General features: G+C 45.0%; 2 protein-coding genes across 2 annotated transcripts in view; one reads left to right on the forward strand and one right to left on the reverse strand.

The window, feature by feature from the left end:
* TRDMT1 (tRNA aspartic acid methyltransferase 1) overlaps nucleotides 1–1,882 on the reverse strand; it is a 39,909-nt gene extending 38,027 nt beyond the window's left edge. Inside the window, exon 1 of the mRNA XM_054816524.1 lies at nucleotides 1,707–1,882. The gene's annotated coding sequence lies outside the window, so the exon portion shown is untranslated. The remainder of the gene's footprint in view (nucleotides 1–1,706) is intronic.
* Nucleotides 1,883–5,870: 3,988 nt separating this feature from the next.
* On the forward strand, nucleotides 5,871–14,562 carry VIM (vimentin). The gene is made up of 9 exons (XM_054815418.1): nucleotides 5,871–6,548; nucleotides 6,745–6,805; nucleotides 10,824–10,919; nucleotides 11,064–11,225; nucleotides 11,738–11,863; nucleotides 12,577–12,797; nucleotides 12,891–12,934; nucleotides 13,345–13,430; nucleotides 13,934–14,562. Exons 1-9 carry the CDS (start codon nucleotides 6,007–6,009, stop codon nucleotides 13,973–13,975), a joined length of 1,380 nt encoding a protein of 459 aa, XP_054671393.1. The 5' UTR covers nucleotides 5,871–6,006; the 3' UTR covers nucleotides 13,976–14,562.
* The last annotated feature ends 8,305 nt before the right edge of the window (nucleotides 14,563–22,867 follow it).

Below are 22,867 nucleotides of genomic sequence, written 5' to 3' on the forward strand. Positions count from 1 at the left end.
TGAGACTAAAAGACAGTAAGCATAGGGTAGGGCTGACAGAGTGGACTGCCAGCAAAACATTGCTTTTCTTGTCAGTAATGTGTAGCTCCTCTAGTTTTACATCAGTCCTCAAGAGTGAACCATGAAGTAATAACAATAATCTCAGTCTTTCCTGTATTTTCTCCTGGACGTCTTCATGTTTCTTCAAGCTCTTGATGCATAAAGTGAAATTCATTTTTTTTCTCCTCAAGCCTTTCTCTTCTGTGCTCCTGTACATTACCTGTATAAGGATTCAACACATGCCCAAGTATTTATTGAAAAATGATAATAACTATTATTATTAATAATATTTTGGAATAATCCCTTTCAGCTAAAACCCATGATGTCCTACATCTTATGTTGGTAGCTACTCGGTAGCTTATCCAGAGTGTGGCATTCATCATCGCATTCCTGTTTTTTTCCACTCAATGTGATTCCAGTATTTTCATCTTTCTGCTGCTGAATTTGGTACCTCTTCCTCTCTCTCAAAATCTGAAGACATGGCCCATGATTATACCATGTTCATTTACTCTGATGTCTTCTTCAGCCTACCATTTCTGTTACACTCTTCATTGCCATCATGTCTCCATGATTTTTATGATTTCTTCTGTACGTGCATCTACAAGGCCACTCAAATACTCACCTTCTTATTCCTATCCCAATAAATCTCTTCTAAAAAACCCAGTATCTCTAAGCAAAAATGATTTTTTAAGCCTAGAAAAGTTAATTGGGTCAAATTAACAGTATCACCACTCATTTACATTTTAAATCCTCATGCATCTCTCCTGTTCTTTTGCCTTCCGAATGAGAGTTTTACCCAATTTGTCTTTGGCAAAATACAAACTTCATGAAACAAGGACAGCAGATAGGTAGAATTTCAAATTATCTATTTTTGGGCACTCAAATCAAGACTGAGGGACTTGGTGGATTCTGGAAATTAGTTCTGCTTAAAGAGTTTCAGGTTGAGCATCAAGCCTCAAACCATGCCAAACCTCTTGTCAGTTTGGAAAACCTTGCCCTTTATGTCCTAGTCATTGCTAAATGTACTGCTGACATTCAGCAGTCAGTGCTATTGCTATTAAGTGAAGCAGATAGATAGAGTATACAAGTTGTCATCCTTTTTTGTGTTTAAGGGATGAATTAAATAAATTGTTATATGTATGATAAGGCTGAAAAACTTCTATTTCTCTTCTCTGTGTTGCTAGAACTGCGCGTGGTGTTTGGGACAACCATGGGACTCAGGGCAGAGGGCTGTACTGGCTTTGAAAATGAGTACCTGTTTTGGTACAGAAATGTCCTATTTTGATGCAGAAAACCTCCTATTCCGGCAATTAGAAACCATAGTAGAGGGGAACTTTATGCATGACAATAATAATTTTTGGAAATATAAGTCATGCAACTGGGTGGCATGAGTCACGTTCAAAACACTTCCCTAGTGATGAAACCTCTGCCTGTTTCATATAGTTCATTTTACATTAAAATACAATATTGCAGAGAGACTTGGTTAGTTTTAGGTATAGAACCTAGTCATTTCCTTGAAAAAGTCAGCAGCTAGTCACACCAGTTTGATATGCTTTGCAATACTGGCAGTGACTGTAGGCAACATCATTTTAAAAAGAAATTTCACAGAAGAATTTGCCAATTTCTTTCTTAAGACATTACTCAGATTAGTCAAGGACATTACTCACAAGGGGAGACTTCGATGCCTGGACATTAGGTGTTCTGCAGCCCAGTGGTGTTCAAAACCCCAGATCAGCTTCTCCCTGGCAGCGTGCAGAGAGACGTATTCTCTGGGTTCAGAAAAATCAGCTCTTGCCTGGACGCACCGGCCTTTCTTGGGGGCTCCTCGGTACACTTAGCTCCCAGCTAAAGGGAGGGACCGGCCCCAGCTGAAGATTTACAGCCAAAATCTGTTTTTTGGAAACAGGAACTTTTCTGTTTTCAAAACCATAGCAGGCTTAGTCTTTTCAGCCCACGGCTGAAGGAGGAAGTGCTCTTTCGGACTAAAAGTTACAGCACTCACTCAAGCGAGAGGCTACAACACTTGCTGTGGCTGAGCATTATGGAGAGCCCCCATTCAGTTTGCTGTAGGACGTTAAGAGTCTTTCATATCCTCCTGTTAACGCGGGTCCCTTTTGCCTGGAGTTCGTTCAATATTCATGGAGCAGGGGAAGTGTGAAGGAATGCCTCTATGGCCCCATGCATGCCAGGGCTTAAGGTTGCTGTATGGTACTGAAAACAAAAGTGATTGCATTTGCATAGCAGGATGTTTTTCCTGGATATTTAATATTTATGAGTCATTTTATACCTCCTGGGAGCAGAAACTTTACTAAAAGTGCACAAATCTGATTAATGAAACTATCCGTATCTGGTTAGTCAATGATAATTGGAAAGCACATTCAATATTTGGACCAAATTTCTCTAGTTTCTCACTGTTTAAATAAAATGGCAAATAAAAAAAAAATGTGAATGCCATTCTTTTCAGTGATGTTTTCAGAGTAACAGATATTTGTACAAGAAAGTCAGGGAAATTCTGAGTGTTATGAGGACTTTTTGATTTTTAGCATACCCTCCCCCTATGCACACCCATTTTCCCTGTTAATGAAAAGTTACACAACAATATTTTTTGCTACACTTCTAGGGTTTGATTGTGTATTTCATTCTTGGCAGCGAACCAATACTTCAATTCTCTGGCAAAAAGCAAAAAAATGCCAAAATAAATTCTGCAGTGTGAACTGAAAGGCTAACAATAAAAATACCTGTTTCTATGTCACTGGTTACCTCTGATCTACCTCTGTAGAGGCAAGTGACGTCGCAAGCTGACCAGGCAGCTGCCAACTACGTACTGGAATTGCTAACGAAGGCATTGCAATAAACAACACAGATGACAACTAATAGTTTATGAATAATCCCCAACATGGTGTTTAGTGATGCTATTAGCTGTCTGTCCTTCAGGTAAGAAGTGGTCAGGATCCTGACCAGCCACCATCTCTGAGAGTGCCGTAGCACTTTCCTTAAAATTACAGTGATTACTGTGGTTTCATTTCAATTCAAAGAAGTTCACTCTCCATGTTTTTTATGGCTACAGTGAGATAAAGTCTTTCCTGGCAAGTACCGTGAAGATCTTTTTGCATTTCGAGACCAGTTCTTGTTCCCCTTTGGGGTTTGGGATGCAAATGTGTGTTAAATTTATTACAGCCTTAAAAGAAACTTAGAGCTTCCTCCATTTATGCATCTGTGTAAGTGCCAACCAGCAAAAGGCACTTAAAGGTTTACTGTAGTCCTGACAACTGACAATATCTGAACATTTCTAGGAAAATTTCATAGTGAGAAACAGCAATGAGGCAGGTGGCCAAGAGTACATATGGCAGCGGTGACATAAACATATGGAAATCACTTGAAACGTGGCGGGGGGGGTGTCATTTATTTACTAAAACAAACACCTCCTTGGATTTTAGGGGCAAAGCAGTTTCTGAATGAAGGACGAGTGTTGCATGTGGGTGCCATTAAAGGTTTTGTGGCGCATAAATAGGATTTTAGGGGCAAAGCAGTTTCTGAATGAAGGATGAGTGTTGCATGTGGGTGCCATTAAAGGTTTTGTCGAGCATAAATAAGTTGTGCTCTGTTAGGAAAACCAGATTGGGCACAGTGCACCTTTAAAAAACCAACAATCTGCTAAAATTATCAGTTCTTCTGAGCAAAGCATCTTTAATCTGTGAGGCTGTTGGTTATGTGCCGCTTTACTTTTTTGCCTGCTCATAGGAGGAGTGTGTACTTTTGTGCCAGGGCTCACAAAGGCTTACAGCTCAAATGTGATGGCTTAAATAAAGAGCTCTCAGAGGGCCGTACAGCACAACAGCGTCCAGGCTGGGCTGCGGCACCCTTAGCCTCAGGAATGCCGTGTGACCTCTGCCTCCTATTCAGTGGGTGAATGGAATGAGCTGTAGCCCAGGACTTAGGCTGCAAGCACTTCAGTAGCTCAACCTTGTCAGCTTCATTTGCTTGATTAAGCTTCAGTGAATAAAGGAAATTAAAACCTCGAGGACCTACATTTAGATACAGACTGCATTCCTGTACTTCTGGTTGCCATCAGAATGAAACTAAAGCAAAGTTTCCTTTACCAAAAAAAAAAGTAAAATAAATCCTTAATGAAATGTATGGGCTCTGATTCTTCCTCATAAGGTATAATACCTGAAGTACAATACCTGAAGTACAAAAGCTGACTTCACTGTGAATTGGGATGTGAAGATTACCTTCCTCTCTGCCCACTGTTTGTGTTCAGAAGACAAATCAGAATTTCCAGTGAGGATATTTGCTTCTGCAGGACTGCAAGTGAAAAAGAATTAGAAATCAATGGTAGTTTTGCATCCTGTAAGTGCTGAAGTAATACATTACAGATAATACCTCTACATTGTATCAGTCACTTCCATAGCAAAGAGGAAAAAGATGTCCCTCGCCTGATGTGTCAGTGCAAGATTACAGAATATGCTTCGTGCTTTGGCCACCCAGGTTTTAAATTATCTAAATGACAGGGATACTGTCATCTCCCTTAAATGACTTCTGCATTCATACTGAAAACAATCTGCTGCTACTCAGTCTTAAGTTTTTCTCTGTAAAATTTTATGCCATTGCTATTGCCCTCTGCTACCTACCTACATCATTCTTCTTTACGGCTGGTAGCCCCATTTCGATAGTAAAATTGCTCTTGAAACACTGGGATTTCCATCTGGCCTTTGAAGCTACATACAAAGGATATTTGTGGATCATGTCTAATGAATAATCACCATTTTTCCAGGTGCTTTCCTAAGACTGATCGTGTGCCTACTGAAATTAAAAGTGAAAATCTGTTGGGTACAACAGGGCAGAAACAAACCTTCGTTAAAGTCAAGCCTGTCACTATCCTAGTTATTAGAAGGATTGCATCGAGGAGCAACATCCTGATTGCAGCTATTTCAATAATGTACTGTCTACACTAAAAAACAGAGTTACTGCTGTGATTGTTGTTACAATAATGACAGAATTAAGCCTTACTCATGTAAATGCTCACCTAGCTATAGGGAAAACACATTTAGCCTGTAAATGTTGTGTCTTCAGCACAGAGATTGCTATCATGGGACACAGCTAAAGAAGACACAGATATATTATTTTTCTGCCTGTTTATTTTGGACATTTTGCAGCCCTTTGTGAATAGTTAGCATCACTCTTCTCCGATCTTACTCTCTTTCAGAAAGCTGAGAAAAGAAACAGGTTCTCATAAAGATCGATAGATACATATATAGAGAGGTTTTTAATGTATGCATCCTGGGTTATTTGGAGTGTTTTGCCTGTCCCGTGGCATAGCATTAAACCTGCCAACCCTCCCTTGCCATCACCGCGCTGACTCTCAGAGGGGGATAATGGGAGGCAAGGGAAAGCCCAGCGCCCGCTTCCGCCAAGCCGAGGATGCCGCTGCTGTCACCCCCGTCCTCCCCGGGCGCGCCGCGCCGTGCCGGGGTTCTCCCCGCGCCCCCATCCGCGGGCCACCGCCCCGCCGCGCCCTCCCCGCCACTTCCCCCGCCTCGGCGGCCGCCCTCCCGCAGCCCCGGGGAGAAATCTGCCGGCCCTCGGGGCTCTGCCGCGCCGCCCCGACGCCGGGCCGAGCGGGGAAGGTAGGGGTGCTGCCCCTGTCCTCTCCCTCCGCCGCCCCGAGCCGCCCCGCACGCCCGCCTTTGTGTCCGCGGCAGCGGCTGGCAGCCCCCCTCCGCGCTCCCCCCCTCCCCAGCCCGGGCGGCCGCCGCCCCCTCCCCGCGGGGCGTGGCGCGGTGGCGGGCGGCGCGGCGATTGGCGGCGGGCGGCGGGCGGGGCGGCGATTGGCGGGGCGGGCCCGGCGGCGGGCGGTGGCGCCCCATAAGAGGGGGCCCGGGCCGGGGCCAACGCCCTTCTTCGCCCGTCGCGCACTCGAGTTGCCCCGCTCCGCTCCCGGATTACAAAGCCCGCACCGCCGCAGCCATGAGCGTCAGCACCAAGAACTCCTCGTACCGCCGCATGTTCGGCGGGAGCAGCCGCCCCAGCACCGGCACCCGCTACATCACCTCCAGCAGCCGCTACTCGCTGGGCAGCTCCCTGCGGCCCAGCACCGCCCGGTACGTGTCCGCCTCGCCCGGCGGCATGTACGCCACCAAGACGACGTCGGTGCGGCTGCGGAGCAGCATGCCGCCCATGCGGCTCCACGACTCCGTGGACTTCTCCCTGGCCGACGCCATCAACACGGAGTTCAAGGCGAACCGCACCAACGAGAAGGTGGAGCTGCAGGAGCTCAACGACCGCTTCGCTAACTACATCGACAAGGTGCGCTTCCTGGAGCAGCAGAACAAGATTCTGCTGGCCGAGCTGGAGCAGCTCAAGGGCAAGGGCACGTCCCGCCTGGGCGACCTCTACGAGGAGGAGATGCGGGAGCTGCGCCGGCAGGTAGACCAGCTCACCAACGACAAGGCACGCGTGGAAGTGGAGCGGGACAACCTCGCCGACGACATCATGCGGCTGAGAGAGAAGTGAGTGTGCGAGAGGAGGGCGGGTTCGGGCTGCCGGCGCCTGGCGCTGTGTCCCCTGTCCCCCCCTCCTTGCTCCGCCCGCTGGCGCGGAGGCAGCCCCTGAGTATCCCGAGCTGGGCTGGGGACGGCGGGAGGCTTGGAGGGGTATTTGGGGGGGTCCCCCGCTCCCTCCTCATCGCTGTCTCTCCCCTTCCAGGTTGCAAGAGGAGATGCTGCAGCGGGAGGAGGCTGAGAACACCCTGCAGTCCTTCAGACAGGTTTGTGGGGGGCTGGAGGGAGGGAGTTGTAGGAGAGGAGAGCCTGAGGTGGTGGTGCCTGGGACAGGACGGTGGGACCGCAGGAGCTGGCTTTCCTCGGACAAAGGAATTCATTGCATCAGTTCTCAGGCAAACTCTCCTTGTTTTCTTTGGGGGGATGCCGCGGTCTGGGGCAGGGGGGGAACTATTGTCTTGCTTTATCCAAGTCTAGCCTGTGTTACAAAAAGCGCTCCGATGTGGAATCGCTTTCCGATCCAATAAAAGTGAAAGGGGGCCATCTGCTCGCTTGGCTGAAGGGTATTAATGGTTTCTATGGGATTCACCGTGGAATGCAGATACAGGCATTACGGCAAGTGTGGTGGCAGCAGATTGAAATAATAGATCCCTTTGTGTCGGAGGGGAGGGTGCAGTGGGCTGCATTCTTACTAAATGTGTAATGGTGCAGGCGTATTTCTGTCGAAAAGTCTGTCATATATGGTGCAGTTTTTTGACAGAACAGTGCCTTTTTAATTAATCACTTTGATCAGTGCATTACTGGACAACAGTTTCAAATTTAAAATTTTTCATATGGGTGTTGTCTGCTGACAAGAAATAGACAATTTGTTCCTTTGGGCAAGGTCACAGCAGTCAAGTCTGTCTCCTCTGGATCTCTGTTAAGAACTTAAAATTTAATCCTCTGTGAACAAAGATGTTAACATAGGAAACAAGTTGCAATAAAGTTTAGTCTCTGTAGGATGCTACAATGTTATCCAGATGAATTAAAACCTACCTGACAGCTAAAGCCAACTATGCAAACAGTGTTCAAAAAGTGTTAAGCTCAGGTTTTCACTTGTGCAAAACCAGCTTTCAACTTGGATTAAGCCTTGTTTGGACTAGGAGATATTTAGGAATGTGCCTTCTCAAAACAAGGTCTGTTCCCTAAAACTGCTGGTGTGAAACGGCATTGCTAGCATTCCTCCCAGCTGGAAGTGACTGCCTTTATCTCCAGACAGCTGGGCGCAGCCTGACTTTGTCCCAAAGCTCTTCATAAATGTTAGTAGATGTTACCATTCAGGAAATCATTGCTTGATTGTTGGTGTTTCCCTGGCGAGGCTTTTGACTACAGTATATTTATAGTGTCTAAAGGAGCGCAGGTGTCTTCAGATAATGTGTGGAAGCCAAGACACCTACTCCCATTCAGAGTCAGGGAATTTGGAGTCTCTGCTGGTGTTCTGGGGACAGAATTTTGAAACAGAATAGTTTGAGGTACTGCCTTAACTTCAGCTTCTGTTTTTTTGAGTGCTAAGCCAATTTAACATAGATGCAGATGCATTTAACTTAAATTTTAGAGAACCTAATCTATTCTAATTCGTTCCTGAATTCAGTTGAAGGATTCTTTGACTTAATGCTGGCTTCAATGATCTTTAATACCTAATTGGTGCACTTCAAGGCGTGTCTATTTCAAACTCATTAAACTTTGTGAAGGCTCAAGGCTTTAAAGTGAACTTGGCTTTGTGCATATCCCACATGCATTACCCAGCTCTTACCTGTACTGGGGAGAGGGGTGGTTCTGCAGCTCAGCCTCCAGCAGATCTGTGTCTGCAGTACAGTCAGAACTGGATCTGTTTAACCTCTTAAGGTGTAGCTTATGCATAAGAACTGCAAATCATTGTTAGTAGAAACACTACACTAAACTTATTCATGACAGAACTGGTGCATGCTAGTGTTTTATTCAAACAACCATAATATCTAATTTTTCCTTACCATGAAAGGGTAAGCTTAACATGCAAGTTTTGAAAACTAAATCTGTTTCAGTATAAGTATTGTTCTCCTGCAAGTGAAATTAAATTCATAGAACAATAAAGCTGACACATCCTGGTGTTCTTTCCATTGTAAAAAATACACAGCTTTTTTTATTAAACCATTATGTTCTTGCACAGGAAAGTTGTAGACATGGATTTAGAGCACTTCAGCAGAGACTTTACTGTTCTGATGTAGCATCAAATTTACAGCTGTATACTTCATTGTTTGAAAAAAAAAAAAAAAAAACAAATATTTGAACTTAAACTTTATTTCCAAAAGCTGCCTGCTTTTGAGACTGTTTAACTCAGATGTACTGAATTTTAATTTAATTCTTCGCCTGAACAAAGATGTGATTTTATTCATATGCTGAGGAGTGTACTACATAAAATAAACCTAAAGGTTTGGTGAGCTCTCTCCTTTGAGACAATACAAGCATTACAATTAGTGAAGTTTTATTCACTGCGGCATTGCCAGCTACTCTGGCAGCAAGGAATAGATCCTGAACTTATGACAAGACTAACAAGTCAGCTCCTGGTTAACATGAGGTTTGCCTGAAGTAAAAATGGATGCTCAACCCCGCAAACTGTGACTGGCATTAAACAGTCTCCTGGGATAAAATCAACACGTAGTCCCATTGCCTGCATGTATGCCTTACACTTTGTTTGCTCAGGCTACAAGTAGCTTATTTATGTGGCTCTCCATACACCTAGGAAATACAGATACACTGATTCTTCACTTCCTAACTTAATGATAATGTATATAGTAAAATGCAGACCATATATTCAAAATGTCATCAATTTCAGATGCTTTCAATTTATTATAAGCTACTAAAAATCCTTTAGCTGTTCAGTTGTCCTGAAAAAAATAATAGTCTTCTAGATGCAGATTTCTGTAAAATCCACTGGAAACTCTGGATGTTTGTCTAGTTGTGTAACCATGTTAGGTCATAGCCATGTTATTTCCTGACAGAAGGATCTTCAGGTTTTTTGGAGGAGAAAAAAACAAATTAAGGAATTCTTTCTCTGAATTGGAAAACAGAGCTGATATGAACTGTGGGTATAACACTGGAGTTGATAGGGAAGTTGTGGAATAACACATCAAAGGGGTGTTTTGCTGCATAAAGAAAACAGAAGAATTCTTCTGGAGCAAGAACCTTACCCCAGAGTAGGAGTGATCCAAGGAATGGCTTTCTAGGAGTCTCAGGAAAACACTCCTTATTTCAAAGGTGCCATAATAGTGAGAACTGCTGATTAGGAATGCTTACGCTTTGGGTGAATCTAAAATAGCTTTAGAGTAAGCTGTGAAAACCTGATACGTTACTACCGTGTGCACATAAGCATGTAGCTGGGTATGTAACCAGTATGAAAGGAACAGTCCTCCCCTTTGCAAAGGAATTGTTTTACTTGCACATTTAAAATGTAAGAAGCTACCAATCAATGTTTAGTCTTAAGTTATGTTTTTAAACTAATTCAGGCTGCTCCCTTGTAACATTCATGGCCTATCTTCTGTTGTGCCTTAAATGAATTTTTGCTGTTGATTAAGACTATCTCTGTCCAGCAAAAGGTGGAGTCTTTGCCAGCTAATGTGAGGGTGTAGGCAGTGATGACTAACTCAATTTGCGTTTATGCTCATACCTTCTCTTTCTCAAGGGAGATCTGTCGAACCACTTGGAGAGGTAAAAGCTTGCAGTTCCTATATGTAACCTCACTGGCTTTACAAGTATGCTTTCAAGCTGTGGTCTGTGGACCCAAAGGGCTCTGTGGTTGATCACCAAAGAGTCTGTAAGAAAAAAAAACCAAGAAATTAAGCCCACTGATAGGCATGTAGGCACATGGGTTGCACTTCTAAGCCCAACTGGAAAAAAATGGAAGTCTGCAAATTGCAAGACTAACTTTTTCAGTGTAGTCAAGGTAAAAGAGTTTATTGCTGGCTTGTGACCCAAGTATCTGCTTAATCTTCAAGCAGGATTTACAGCCACTGTTTAGCAATATGTTGGCAAAGATGAAATCATCTACATATTCTGTATAGTTCCTAAAACCACAGTGAAGGTTCATATAGTGGTCTCTGACGCTAGGGTAGGAGGTGGCAAAAAGATAGAGGTTTTTCCCAGGTCTTGATTTCATACTGTCTGGCTAAGAAGCTTGGATGTATCATCAGCCTGTATGCTACTGAACTTGCTGTAAAAGACTTCTCTGCATCACTTGTAAGATTGCTAATCATTCTTCTCTCTGGTCAGGATGTTGACAATGCCTCTCTGGCACGTCTTGATCTTGAGCGCAAAGTTGAGTCCCTGCAAGAGGAGATTGTCTTCTTGAAGAAGCTTCATGATGAGGTAAATTGAATAATGAGGTCTGTGATTAGGTGCTGACAGTCTAGTGAGCAAATAAGCTCTTCACTGGTTCTAGCCCAGAGTCCCCACCTGTGTAGGTTCTGTGTGTTGTCATGTAGTAACACCAAGTGTCTCCTTCTCTCTAAGGAAATCCGAGAACTGCAGGCCCAACTCCAGGAACAGCACATCCAAATCGATATGGATGTTTCTAAGCCTGATCTTACTGCTGCCCTGCGTGATGTTCGTCAACAGTATGAAAGCGTTGCTGCTAAGAATCTTCAGGAAGCTGAAGAGTGGTACAAGTCCAAAGTAAGTAAAATCTGTTCAGATGCATCTGGCACTCAAATGAACTGTAGATAACAGCTTTGCTGTAGCACTTGGTGTTCCCTGTGTCTCTACTGGATGCAAACACAGCCATGGCACAGGGTCGTCTTTAAACTCCTTGTCTGGGAAGAGTACAGCTGAAAACGTGACTGTGCCATAGGCACAGCATCGAAGTAATGGATTCATACTTGGAGTCCTTCCTGTGCTTGTAACTGAAAGCAGATGTTAGATGAAATACTGGAGAAAGGAGTGAATGAATGGGTGGGTGAAAAGATGGGAAACATACAGGGTGGGGAAACAAATATGAAATGTTTAACTATGAATTCCAATTTAACCATTAGCACTAAAAAGCATTTTAAGAGTAATGCTAATATTTAAATGTTTCAGGTGTTAGAGCTTGTAATGGTTTCACTTGCCCTCAAATGCTGTGTCCTAAAAAAGTCTGTTATACCATTTCTGTTGAAGTGTTACACTAACCAAACTGGGGATTTCCACAGTTTGCAGATCTCTCCGAAGCTGCTAATAGGAACAACGATGCCCTGCGCCAGGCCAAACAAGAAGCTAACGAATACCGCAGACAGATTCAGTCTCTCACCTGCGAAGTTGATGCCCTCAAGGGAAGCGTAAGTAGAAAACAGCAGTTGTTGGGACATTCTTTGCAGCTTTAAGCACTGCACTGCAGTTTAATTGTTGATAGAGATGTGAATGCAGCTGATCTCCTGTGCAATACAGCAGCATATCAGTACTTTTTTTGAAAAGGATGCTATAGGTTCAATTTGCCTGCATGCACTACAGCGCCCTGCTTAGATTAATATACTTAAGGTGTAAACAATGAGTTCATTCCCTTGCTATGCTGTTCACTGTTTATGTAACACTTTTGGGAAGTGTTTATGGCTTGTCTGTCAGGTACAGCTGAAGCTACATAAAAAGCTGGAGGAGCAGTGGAAACAAGGTGCAAATCTTGCTGTTGCCAGATACCTGACTGCCTTAAAGGCTGGCTTGAAATGGATTTAACATAGTGCACCTGCAAATCCCCTCAGTGAGGACTGCCTGCATGCTGACTCGTACTGTATGGGTTGGACTTACTGCAAGGGATTGCTTTGCCACCTGGTAGAATGAATATGTAGCACACCTCAGATCAAGTAGCAGTATAACCCACCTTGACTTTGCAAGGGGAAGATAAGGAGGTGACAAATTTGGGATGCATCTGGGCACTTTCAGAAAGGGTACTATTGTACCTCAACTTCACTTCTTTAAAAAAAAAAATCTAAGGGTCTTGAGGATGGGGAAGAGTGGCTGAACTGCAGCAGTGCTTGACTTCATCATTCTCTTCCAGAATGAATCCCTGGAGCGCCAAATGCGTGAAATGGAGGAGAATTTTGCTGTTGAAGCTGCTAACTACCAAGACACTATTGGCCGTCTGCAGGATGAGATTCAGAACATGAAGGAAGAAATGGCTCGCCATCTCCGCGAGTACCAGGACCTGCTGAATGTAAAGATGGCTCTTGATATTGAGATTGCCACCTACAGAAAACTGCTGGAGGGTGAAGAGAGCAGGTAAAAATCACATGCAGACGCTTTTCTAAACAGCAGTTACTAGAAGACACTCTATACCGATGTCTGACTTGATCCATTTCTTTTTTCCTTCAGGATTAACATGCCTATTCCAACCTTTGCTTCTTTGAACCTGAGAGGTAAGCTGTTTCTGCTACTTCAGTTTAGACAGCTGTTCCAGCATTAGCAAAAGGGTCCTGGATCGTTCCTTTTACTCTAGTGTTGGAACTTGTATAAATGCAGTTGCATGTCAATGTTTTTCTTAGATATAACTACAATATGTGCAATTACTTAACCTAGGATGAGGGGAGCTACTTTGTTCCTGGGCACGGATATTTTTAAATATCAGTACATAGTCAGTTACTGGTTTAGCTGTTTGAAGGTGCTTTAAGGGGAATAGGGAGAAAATGGGGATTAGGTTATCCAGAGCATCACAGTTCATTATACTAAATTTGGATTCTGAAAGCAGACACTAAAGTCTGTTACACTTCATGCCTTTGAGGAGGCACTTCCTCTAGGCTATTGGTAATAATACATTTTTCTCCTGCAGAAACCAACATTGAGTCTCAGCCAATGGTTGACACTCACTCAAAGAGGACACTTCTAATTAAGACCGTCGAAACCAGAGATGGACAGGTTGGTGTTAATCTTGATTTTATTTCTATCACAGCTGGTTACCTTAAAATACCTTAAGTTTGTCTACTGGTCAGTGCAGCCTGTATATGGTAGTAAGTATTGAGTAGAACAGCATCTGGCAGTATAAGCTGCATGGCTGAACATAAAGATGTAGCAAACAGGCTTCTGTGGACACAATCACAAAATTCATCTGATAGTGGCTGACAGTGACTGGTGTAGTGAGTATTTAAGTTCAGCTGAGTTAGGAAGTTCTCAAAAGATTTCTCACATCACCTGAAAAAGATGTGGTAGTAGACAGAGGTACTCGTTTGGGACAAGATACGGTTTTCAGACTGTCAAAGCTTAACAGATTTCTGCACACTATTTACTGATAAGAACTTCTCATAAGTGAGAGTTTATACCCATTTGTTCACATTTCTGTAGTACTGGATGTTCCAGTTCTAACTCTAAAAAACCAACAATCTTACTACTAAAACTCAATGCAAATGTCTCTTTTTCAACAGGTTATTAATGAAACTTCCCAGCATCATGATGACTTGGAGTAAAGCTGAAGTGAAGATGCATACTTATTAATGCAGGAGAAATTCTTACCAGCAAGGTTTAAAAAGTCCCATGTCTTAAAGGAAGAAACAGCTTTCAAGTGCCTTTCTGCAGTTTTTCCATGAGCGCAAGATGATTATGCTAGGAAATAGGTCTTAGATCTTGCAAACTGACTCTCCCTGAAGGATTAGAGTTTACAATGGAGTCTAGTTTACAAATAGCAATATCTTGTGCTGCAATACTGTTTTTAAGTATCTGAATTCAATAAAACTGCTTTTTCCAGCACAGTATGAGCAACCTGTCGCTACTTCAATAAATCTTTGGAAAATGGCTCTTGATGTGTTCTAATTTGTTAACTTTATGACTTTGTGGAAAGCCATAACAACATAATGCTGGAATTACTATACGGTTGACATCTCCAGTACTGGTGGTGTGGAATGCTGGTTTTTTCAGTTTAACTAGATAAACTGTCTTATTCATTTACTGCTTAGGTCTTGAAACCAACTAAAATGGACTATAACTGGCAGATGCATAATGTATTATGATATTTCTTATCACTTGAATAAAATATGCTACTTCAAGCTAATAAAAATTAATCTTGCTTCTATATACTAGTTATCCCAGTTACTAAGCACTAAGAATGCCCCAAATACCTCAGAACTTGTCTCTAAAACATAGTCGTTAAGTAGCTGTGAAATAGTTTATGCAAGCCCTTATCTGAGACAGCACCTTTGCAAACTTAACAGCTGACTTGATGCATTGACTTCATTTTCCAGGAAACACTAGTTTCCACAGGCTTGTCTGTGTTACAGAAGCTAAATAAAGATGGAGTGGGGGTTAGGAGAGGTATTTAAAGGGAATACATAGAATAACTTGCCTTACTGGTGACTTGATTCTAGCATTTAATCCCCTATAAAAAAGGAGAGCCACCATGCTTGGTGTTCTCTGCTGAACATCAGCCTAGGTGCAGCAGAAGGGGAAGAGAAAGCTCTCATCTGGCCTGCTATAATCTGGGAGGAAGAAGTGAAAGGTTGAAGTCCTCTGAACATTTAAAAGAAAAACTTTCTATTTTTGTTTTCTGCAGAGCAAGATACTTCCCAAATTAAAACACTGTCCCAACCTCAGCACAGCTCTTGCTGTGCAAAAGTAGTTACTCTGTTCTGCATCATTCCTCCTGTACTCCTGCTTCCTGTGAACTTTCACCCACGTACAATTTTTGTGCAATGAGTAAGTGGGAACTGGAGTTGTTCAGCAAGTAGGGATTGCATTTAGTGCTTGTTCAACGTAATGGTAGTAGTTTATGTTGTACAGATACTCTCACAAGCATGGGAACTGATCAGCAAGAAAAACATAATTTTTCTTCTAGATAACTTGTTATCCCCATCGGATAGGGATTAAAAAAAAATTTTTTTTTCATTTGTCTCGGTTCTTCCTTCGCTTTGGTGCATGACTAACCAGATGCAGTGCAGGCACTGGAGTGAGGGGGCAGTAGGAGCCCACTTTTGTCATCGCATTGTCTGCAGCACCGGGTTAGGAGATGTGCAGCCGGGCGGCTGAGGAGGGAGGTAGGCAGGGCTGTGCTGAAACCCTCTACAGCTCAGACACGCAGGTATCCTGCAACCTGGAGGTAGGGGCCAAGGCGTGATTGCAGTTTACATCTTTGAACCTCCCGGGGAGAAGTGCTGAAGCTGTTCTTCACAGTAGAAAAGCACCTGATTTTTTCAAACAAGGCGTGATGATGCTGTTCCTATCCTGCTTTTCTCTAGGAAGTGTTCACAGAGGACTTCAACCTCTCACTTCCACCTCCTGGCAGGCCAGAGGGGAGTTTTCTCTTCCCCGTTACACAGCACTTGGGCTGATGCTCAGCGAAGCATACAAATCCATTAGGCTGGGATATGTGTCTGTCCAGCGCGGTGCTTTAGATGCTCACCTGAGAGAAAAGTCCTGCAGCTGGTCCTGTGTTTGTTCTGGTGACTCCTCCATGCAAAAGGGCCAGAGGTGACTGAGGAGAGTGCCTGGACGCAAACCTCAACTACAGCTTGCTGCAAAGCAGGATGGATTCAACCTGGTCTACAGTCCGGTGAGTAGAATAGCCTCACTAAAAAGTGACAGAGTTAAGCTAGCCTCTTTCATGCTGTGGAGGTTACAGACACCACGTTTTCTACTACCTATCAACATCCAGAATGATAAAAAAAGCACAAATAAGCTTGCATGGAGATGCTTTCTGTGATATTGACAGCTCTGGGTGTTTGCAATAGCTAATTTTGAACACTTAATAGGCATGGCTGTCTACAACCTTTCAGGATAAGAGCGGGGCAAGGTCCTGATGTCCTGCCTGTTGCAGATAACTGAAGTCTTTTTCGGGATCCAGTTGCTGAAAAGGTTGGGCCAACGCTTAGCATCATCTCTTGCAGCGGAAGCAGTGTGGGAACGCTGGGCAGTGGCATCTGGCAGCGCATGGGCAGGGAGGGCCAGCTCCACGGGGGGTGGTGGGGACCGTCGATGGCTCTGGGCAGAGACCTGCGGCACAGCGTGCTTTCTGAAATGCACGTCGACGGCTGGAGGTTACCTGAATTGTGGTAGGCTTTCAGATGTCGCTTCTCCCTCTGCTGCCAGCGACCCGGCTCGCTGCTTTCTGTCACCTTTGATTGCTTCACCCAGCAGATGAAAGAGGTGACTGTATCCAGCAGTGACAGTACAGCAAAGGCGTTATTCCTGGCTCTTTCATGTTTGAGGTTACTCAGAGCAGAGAGAAGCATGTGGCAGAGCTTTCAACCCTGGGAATAAATAGAAAAATAAATAAAAATAAAACCTAGTTGCCAAGGGGATAGGAAGATTGCAGGAAACCTGCAAAGCCTGCACTCTGTGTGCGTGTGTGAGTACCCTCACGGAAGAAAGGAGAGTGGATGGTGACTGTAAACTCAGTGTTTGATCTAGGTGCACCAGGCTTATACTCACACATAATCACTGCAAGCTGCTTAGCGCTGAGCCAGCAGCTGACCTCAGAACTGTATTTCACGTGCTAATAACTGCAGGCGGCAGCCGTACCGAGCGGGGCAGCCCCTGCCAGCAGCCAGGCCCTTGTCCTGCCCTCCGACGAGCACCGTGCAGCTGCTCCAGCAGCTCCCCAGGGCTGAACTTCCTCACCTGCTGAGTGACTGGTGCCCACGACACTCACCAGGTCCTTGTATGGTGAGTAACAGAGGTTACAGCTAAAGACAACAAAAGCTTTTTTTTTTTTTGGTAAATGTTGATCTCTGTCAAGACCTTCGGTCCGTTCCAAGTAACCCAGGCAGAACTGATTTTGCCTAAGTCACTTCTGCCACATCATGAAATCTCTTACATGGTGACTATCTCCAAATGTGTGAGCTGGACTCACAGTGAATAATATTAATCCTCCAGATAATTAAGAGTCCTCATATTTAGTCTATTTTGCTTCATGTAGCCAGCTTGCTTTCCTTTCCTTTTTTTTTTTTTTTAATAATCCCACAAAATATGGAAACTGTTAGCAAAGACTCCATATTCCAAGCCCCTGGGAACATGTAACTAATGCATTTCTTCTGCAATCCAGTTTGTGTGCTTTAGTATACAGCAAATTTACTCCTTTTCTTTTCTTTCTTTCTTTCTTTCTTTCTTTCTTTCTTTCTTTCTTTCTTTCTCTCTCTCTCTCTTTCTCTCTTTCTCTCTTTCTCTCTTTCTCTCTTTCTCTCTTTCTCTCTTTCCCTCCTCTTTCTTTCTTTCTTTCTTTCTTTCTTTCTTTCTTTCTTTCTTTCTTTCTTTCTTTCTTTCTTTCTTTCTTTCTTTCTTTCTTTCTTTCTTTCTTTCTTTCTTCCTTCCTTCCTTCCTTCCTTCCTTCCTTCCTTCCTTCCTTCCTTCCTTCCTTCCTTCCTTCCCTCTTTCTCTTTCTCTTTCTCTTTCTCTTTCTCTTTCTCTTTTCTTTCTTTCTCTTTCTCTTTCTCTTTCTCTCCTTTCTCTTTCTCTTTCTCTTTCTCTCCTTTCTCTTTGCTTCACTTCATCCCTCTCTCTGTCTTCTGTTTCAGTGTTGAGCAGTTTCTTGGCTCACAGAGTGCTCTCAGTCCTGGTCTGACCAAAGGCTTTTGCCTTCTCTCTTCTCCTCCCCGTGACAGCTTTTTTCGGCTGTTACATCCGTAAATGACTCTGGTCCTTTCACTGCTGGCATACTGTGCTCCATAGGAACATCTGTATTTTTTTAATGCACAGGAAAAAAAAATAAATCATGGAATCATTTAGGTTGGAAAAGACCTTTAAGATCACCGAGTGAAACTGTTAACCTAGCACTGCCAAGTCCATCACTAAACCATGTCCCTAAGTGCCACATCTACAGGTCTTTTAAATACCTTCAGGGATGGTGACTCAACCACTTCCCTGGGTTGAGGAGAAAAAAAGAAGCTACAGGAAATAGCTGCAAGACTGCTCTGAGGTCCTGAAAGCTTGGTTTAAATGTGAGGTTTAGAGAACTCGGGACACTTTGGATGAGGACTGAAGGCAGCATGACAGAAAGTCATCCGGCAGCCGTGGTGGTAGGGTGGTGGCATCGCTGTGCCTCAGGCTGCAGGGTGCTGCCCCACGACACCAAGCTGCCCACAGACTGTCAGGCATCTGGGCTCCTCAAGCAAAGCCACGGAAGCACCCAAGGAACTGAGACCTGCAGAAACCTGTTTATAGGAAACTATTCAGCCTAGCCTGGTGAATCCTCCAAAGTGGGGTCTGGGCCAAATCTCACCATGCCTGGCAGGGTGCCCAGTTCTGCTGGTGATTACAGCACTTAGGAGGCTCACGCTTAAAGTCCTATTTGCAGGTGCAAAATCCCACATGTAAGTGGGTTTCCAGGCACTTTGGGACTGGCCTGTTCTCCCATTAATCAATTAAAACATATCCCATCGACTCTCAATCACCTTTAGTCATCCACAGAGCATGGAGCAACTTGTGGCTGTTGGTGGCAGTCACCAAGGACCCATGCCATGTGAGATCATGTCCTGCTGGGGCACACCTGGTGCTGGGAGGCTCCTGCTCCCAGCCAGGGCTTGCCTATGCCAACTGGTGGACGGGGAGGTGCCCAGGGGATATGAATTCCCACATTTGGAGAGGATGAGCAGCTGAGTGGCTGGATAGAGAATCTCACTGGTGCTTTAACAGCAGGTAAGTATCCGAGATTTTATTTGCAAATCCTTCCACAGGGGAAGGGAAGCCTGGATGTTACTGAAAATGTTGAAGTAATTTGCATACAATAAACTGCTCTAACAGACATTTGCTTGAGTGCAGTCACTCATGCAGAATTAGGAAGTGCCAAAAATAAAATTACATCTTCAATCTTCATTTGGTCCCTTTGTGCTCATGCATAATGCTACAGATTTCAGTTGCAAGCTCATGGACCTTGTCTCATTCAGTGCACATACCTGACAGCACTTCAGGAACCACCACCACTCGCTGCAAGAGCATTTTCAGACCACCTGCGTGTGTGTTTCCCCAGTTTATTTATCTGCTTTAAAGATTCTGAATTTTTAATTTCCTCTAGGGTACTCTCTGCTGTTCTTCGGCAAGAAGTGGGCTGTTATCCACCCTGTTTCACACATGGGGCCATGGAGCACAGGAGTCAAGCCCAGAAGCAGAAGCTAACCTTAGGGGTCCAGCGAGAGTTTGGTTAGCACTATATACTTTTAAAGAACACGCTTACTGATTTCGGGTCCAGGTACTTTGCCAGTCTGGATCTCAGATCAACTTCACACACAATGAAGCTCAGACTTTCAGAGATACCAAATGCAAAGCATGGTTCAAGTGAAATTCCCAACCTCAGCCAGGAAATCTATAGCACAAGCAGGAAAACATTCCAGTTCTTCAACATGGTGTAGAGCTACTTTAACCATGAGCCCCTCTCTCCCTACAGCATATTGCATTTCTCATTCCACATTTCCCTTCTGCAATAAAGGCAGCGATGCTCTTGCTAACAGGCCCTCTCGCAACCCAGTCCAAGGTCATTCCCCAGGCCCATGAACTTCCCAGAGGTAAAAGCTGCTTCTGGGCTTCAGTTTGCAGCAGCCAAACTCATTGCTTCAGAAAAGGGCAAGTCTGCAGCAGCCAAATCTCTGCACAGCGGTGTGTAATAGTTTCCATACAAACTCCTCAGCCTGACATTTTCAGCTGGTTTCTTTTTCAGAGACGTATTGCAGCTGTCTCCCTGTGGTGGGTTACAAGAACTGCAAGGGGAAGACAGCTTGTATGGAGCATTTCTCCTCTCTGATGGAGCCTTGACTGCGTGCTGTACCTTGCAGGATGGCATGGCCACAAAGGGAAGAGACGCAGCTTTCTCTAAGAATTGTTCTGCAGTTATTTTCTGCTACTGTCTGTGATTCTGAAGTCCAAGAAGTTGTCTCAGACTTGGCAGACAGCAAATAAAAACATGTTCAGGATGGAGAATGGTCATGGGTTGAACCCGGCCATCAGCCAAGCACCCACGCAGCCGCATGCTCACCCTTGTGACCCCCAGCGGGACAGGGGGGAGAAAACAGGAGAAACAAAAGTGCGAAAATTTGTGGGTGGAGATGAAGACAGTTTTATCTATGAAGAAAAGAGGGGGGGAAACCCCAAGAAAAACAAAGGCAATCACACAGCGCCCCCACAGGCAGACTGATGCCCAGCTGGTCTCCGAACAATGGCCACCTTGGAAGCCAACCTCCTTCCTCCTTCTTCCTTTACCTCAGTCTTTATTGCTGATGATTGAGCTGATTGAACATGATGTTGTACGGTATAGAATATCCTTTTGGCCAGTTCAGGTCAGCTGTCCCAACTGTGTACCCTCCAAATGTCTTTCCCACCCCCCAGCCTACTTGCTGAGGAGGCAAAGCAGGAGAGAAAGCAAAAGCCTTGATGCTGTACAAGCACTGTTCAGCAACACCCAAATCATCAGTGTGTCACCAACACTGCTTTAGTCACAAATCCAAAGCACGGCACCATAGGGGCTGCTATGAAGAAAGTTAAGTCCACCCCAGCCCGACCCTAGCAGAGGTTCAGATGGGTGCATGAGTCTGTACCTGGCAGCTGGTGGAGGCTGTGTATGAGGACTGAGAAGGACCCAGAGTCAAAGTTCATCCTCTAACAAATTTGGAGCAGGGTTCTAAGCTCAGATCTCATAGCATAAGGCATTCTATAGACTTTACAGATGCCCAAGAAATGTACATGCTAGAAAAGCTCTGCCATTTTATATAACTGGCATTGTTATGCATGGCAAGGTGAACAACACGGGGTGGTTTTGCTGGCTGAAACACACCACGTGCAGACCAGGTTTCCAGCCTAGCTAGTGTTTAAATACTGTAAAAATAACTTGACTCGCACCTGCTTTAAACTAATCCAATCATGGTTTTAAAGCTTATTTTGCAAATTGGGGATGGGGATTGCAAACATACTTTCTGCTGCGACGGTCCTTCTTTGATGCTGTTTGCTGGAGCGCGCAGCAGGTTTGCTGCCCCCAGCTTTCCCCATCAGCTCTTAGTGTCCCGCAGCCGAGTGGCTGGAGGAATGCCTGCACCACTCTTGCCAAACACAACACAGAGCACTTTCCCTGCTGCTTTAACCTAAAAGTTCTGGTCTGCAAACTAGGTGGGGTCAGAAGTGGTGAATTCTTGCATTGGTAGGAAATGCTTCTATCCTGGCCAAATCCTGTTCCGGTGGTCAGTCACTCTCAAAGTGAAAAAAGTTTTTTCTTATATTTAAACCAAATTGATTGTATTTCAGTTTGTGGTGGGTTGACCCTGGCTGGAGGCCAGGTGCCCACCAGAGCTGCTCTCTCACTCCCCTCATTCACTAAACAGGGGAGAAAAGGCATAACGAAATGCTTGTAGGTCGAGATAAGGACAGGGAGAGATCACTCACTAATTGTTGTCACGAGCAAAACAGACCGAACTTAGAGAGGGAATTCATCTAATTTATTACTAGGCAAAACAGAGTAGAGGAATGAGAAATAAAATCAACTCTTAAAACACCTCCCCCCACCCCTCCCATCTTCCCGGGCTCAACTTCACTCCCGGCTTCAACCTTCCCCCCCTCAGCGGCACAGGGGAACGGGGAGTGGGGGTTATGGTCAGTTCATCTCACGGTGTTTCTGCCGCTTCTTCATCCTCAGGGGGAGGACTCCTCTCATCATTCCCCTGCTCCAGCATGGAGTCCCTCTCACGGGGTGCAGACCTTCAGGAGCAGACTGCTCCAGCGTGGGATCCCCCATGGGGTCACAAGTCCTGCCAGCAAACCTGCCCTGGCGTGGGCTCCCCTCTGCACGGGGCCACAGGTCCGGCCTGGAACTTGCTCCAGCGTGCGCTTCCCACGGGCCGCAGCCTCCTTCAGGTGCCTCCACCTGCTCCAGCGTGGGGTCCTCCACAGGCTGCAGGTGGAATCTCTACACCCCCTCATCCTTCCTCCATGGGCTGCAGGGGGACAGCCTGCTTCACCATGGTCTTCACCACGGGCTGCAGGGGGATCTCTGCTCTGGCGCCTGGAGCTCCTCCTCCCCCTCCATCTGCACTGACCTTGGTGTCTGCAGAGTTTCTTACATCTTCTCACTCCTCTCTCCGGCTGCAAAAGCTCTCTCTAACTGTTTTTTTCCTCCTTAAATATGTTATCACAGAGGTGCTGATGGGCTTGGCCTTGGCCAGCGGCACATCCATCTTGGAGCCGGCTGGGATTGGCTCTATCAGACACTGGGGAAGCTTCTAGCAGCTTCTCACAGAAGCCACCCCTGTAGCCCCCCCCGCTACCAAAACCTTGTCACACAAACCCAACACACAGTTTGTGCCCTTTGTCTCTAGTTCTGTTAGTGGGTACCACCAAGGAGAGCCTAGCTCCATCTTCTGTACTCCTGCCATCAGGTATTTATACACATGGATGCA

Source organism: Grus americana, chromosome 2, assembly GCF_028858705.1.
Source record: "Grus americana isolate bGruAme1 chromosome 2, bGruAme1.mat, whole genome shotgun sequence".
Classification (NCBI taxonomy): Eukaryota; Metazoa; Chordata; class Aves; order Gruiformes; family Gruidae; genus Grus; species Grus americana.

Bases quoted from the DNA above. Each gene is read 5' to 3' on its own strand.
- VIM (XM_054815418.1), top strand. From the start codon at position 6,007: ATGAGCGTCAGCACCAAGAACTCCTCGTACCGCCGCATGTTCGGCGGG. The intron at 6,806-10,823 runs GTTTGTGGGGGG...CTCTCTGGTCAG, and splicing joins CCCTGCAGTCCTTCAGACAG to GATGTTGACAATGCCTCTCT. The intron at 11,864-12,576 runs GTAAGTAGAAAA...ATTCTCTTCCAG, and splicing joins TTGATGCCCTCAAGGGAAGC to AATGAATCCCTGGAGCGCCA.